Below are 2,641 nucleotides of genomic sequence, written 5' to 3' on the forward strand. Positions count from 1 at the left end.
CCCTTTGCCAAGGCGAACGCGCACGTGCAGTCTGGAGCAAAACCAGAGCATCCTAGCGGGACCGATTTTCCTTCATCTCTCAAACCAGCGTCGCTTCGAGCGCACGTATGTCTGTCTGTCTGGGCTGTGACCCCTTCATCCCTTGGCGGCATCGCCCCAGCATCATCACTCACTGTTGCCTGCATGAGCCGTTTCTTTACCGATGTGTCAAAGGTGCTTTAAACCTGGGATGGGGATTTTTAGAGAGATTATAAACCTGGAAATAGCTAAGGATGTGGATTGCCCCAAACCTGGCTCGTCTTCAGAGCAAAACCAACCCCTGCCTGTCTCTCGCCCCGAACAGCGACGCTTGTCCGACGAGATCGACAAACTGAGGCTGGAGGTCGACCAGCTCAAGACCAGAAGCGGGACATTCGTGGAGAGCGTGCATGCAAGGTAAGGGCCTGCCAAAACCCCGCTGGCACCCTGCACCCACACCTTCGGGGGCATTTTGCTTTTAGGGCCCCAAAATGCTGTTGGCATCAGGCATTTCGGGTTTCTCCAAGCCTCAGTGCAGGGCCGCAGCGTGGTTCATCGCAGCAGGGTCAGCGCCGGCTGTGCTGTCCCCACCATGGATTTGTCCTGGGGTGGGACACAGACTGTTGAGAATAGCCCAGCACAACTGAATGGCCAAAAATTTGCTCTTCTAAGGGTGAAAAACCACTGGGCATCACTTCTTTTTCTGCACAAAGGTCTTAGGCCTTAATTTTCTATGAAAGCTGGATGTTCACCAGACACTTTTCCCCCTGTGCTGTGCTGGGGATGGGCTGGTAGAGGAGGAGGAATCTCTTTTGAGGTGTTGCAGGCCAAGGAGAATGAACCTCCCCATTTTTTCCCTTCCTTTCTACAATGGTCCTCCCACACCCTTTCATTTAAAGTCAGCTGGGAGGTGGGGAGGTCCCAGCCCAGAGCACCAGGAGGAGAGGTGAGTCCATCGGCTCTCAGCTCTGGCACTGACCGGGGTACGCAGCACTGCTGGAAGAAACCAGGGGGTTAGACAAGGAGGGTGCCAGCACGACGTGCACCCCACTGCGTTGCTGCAGCCACCTTGGAGAACACATCCCCTCCTGAGTACTTTTGATGCGGGTTAGAGGCAGCAAGGGATTAACGAGAGCGACCACCAGCGGGGAAAATTCACTCTCGGGAAGGCTGGAAAAGATGGAGAGGAGCCAGTGTAACCAGCTTCAAATCTGTCAGCAGCTGTGGCAGAGAGGAGAAGGCCTGGAGGCCCCGTATCTGTCGCGGAGAGACGAAACAGGGAGAGCGAGGAAGAGCTTCTGAGGATGAAGGATAGCCGAGTGCCAGAGGAGTGTCTGGAGCATGTGTGGGACCCCTTTGTATGGGTCTGTAAGAACAGGATGCACTTTTTTATTATTATTACTATTTCTTGGAGGAAAAATCAGCAGAAAGCTTGAGTTACAGAGGCCAGAATAATCCCCCAGCTGAAATGTCAGCTTTTGTCTAAGGCGCCTTTATCTGTTTTTAGCTCAGGAGCAGCTTGTCAGCGGCTCCGCAGCTTAAATCCCCTTGAAACTTGGGCTGTGCCTTTGTCTGCAAACACCAAGCTGACGCCAAGCCAAGCTGGTCGTGTCAGCAGTTTTGTCTGGGCTCGGCAGGATGCTGGGGTGGGGAGCCCAGATCTGTATCTGCGCTGCAAACCTGACCCACCATTGGGAAAACACCGATCTGCCTTGGACAACTGCTTTTGTCATCTGAAATCAAAAAAACCCTCATGCCTCCTACGGCAGTGCCTATAGGGAGTAATGACCCCGGGCTCCGGGAAGGCGCTTTGCTCGGCTGCGTGTTGGGTCTTCAAGGTGAGGAGGAGCAACCACACAACGTGGAGACACGCAAATGAGTACCACGGGCAGCAAAAAGTGGCCTCATGTCCAACTGCAGCCGCTGCGTTGCTCTGCCTGGCACAGGGACCCGCTCCTGAGCACCAGCCCGAGCGTTGAGATGGAGGATGAAGAAGTCCCAGCTGGTTTCTGTTGGGAGATCCCAAACAGTGCTCATGTCCCTGCACCTGGAAGATCTCTTTCAAATGGGGTTTTATTCACCAGGGTTTTTTTTTGTGAAAATGTTGAAGAAAACTTAAAAAGAAGGAGAAAAGCTCCCTGGCTGACCCCTGTTCTGTACCATGGGGATGGAGAAGACAGGCGCAAGACGTGCTGTAGATGTTGGGAGGTGCAAGCTGTTCTCGAGACGGGGGGACAAGAGGCAGCAGCCCCACTGCGCAGGGTGTTTTGGCCAGAACTGGCCGGATGCCCCAGTGGGTACGGCTGAGCTTCCCACAGTCTGTGAGCACATCTCCAGAGCCAGCGTGGGGGGAACGGGGCAGCTGTTGCTGGAGCCTGGTTTTGCATCGTTTCATGCAGAGCGGGCAGACGTCGCTGGGGTGGGCATCCCGGGGCAGCCTCGTCCTCCTCCTCTGTGCTGAGCTATCCTGGGCTTCGAGAGGAACAGCCTGGGGACAGGAGCATCCTCGCACGGAGCAATGGCCGCAACAGGGCTCTTTCTTCCCAGGTCCCATATGGGCAGCGCCACGGACCTGCGCTTCCCACTGAGTGCCGTGGTCCATGCCCCCGCCGAGCCCTTTGGG

General features: G+C 55.5%; 1 protein-coding gene across 1 annotated transcript in view; it reads left to right on the forward strand.

Moving 5' to 3' along the window:
- Positions 1 to 343: 343 nt before the first annotated feature.
- The window catches only part of LOC104626134 (liprin-alpha-4-like), a gene marked incomplete at its 5' end in the record, with an annotated part of 14,190 nt that continues 11,892 nt past the window's right edge, over positions 344 to 2,641 (forward strand). The window contains 2 exon segments of the mRNA XM_010293976.1: positions 344 to 435; positions 2,566 to 2,639. Coding sequence (XP_010292278.1) covers positions 344 to 435; positions 2,566 to 2,639 — 166 coding nt within the window.

This window comes from Phaethon lepturus, unplaced genomic scaffold (genome assembly GCF_000687285.1).
Source record: "Phaethon lepturus isolate BGI_N335 unplaced genomic scaffold, ASM68728v1 scaffold40220, whole genome shotgun sequence".
NCBI classification, from domain to species: Eukaryota; Metazoa; Chordata; class Aves; order Phaethontiformes; family Phaethontidae; genus Phaethon; species Phaethon lepturus.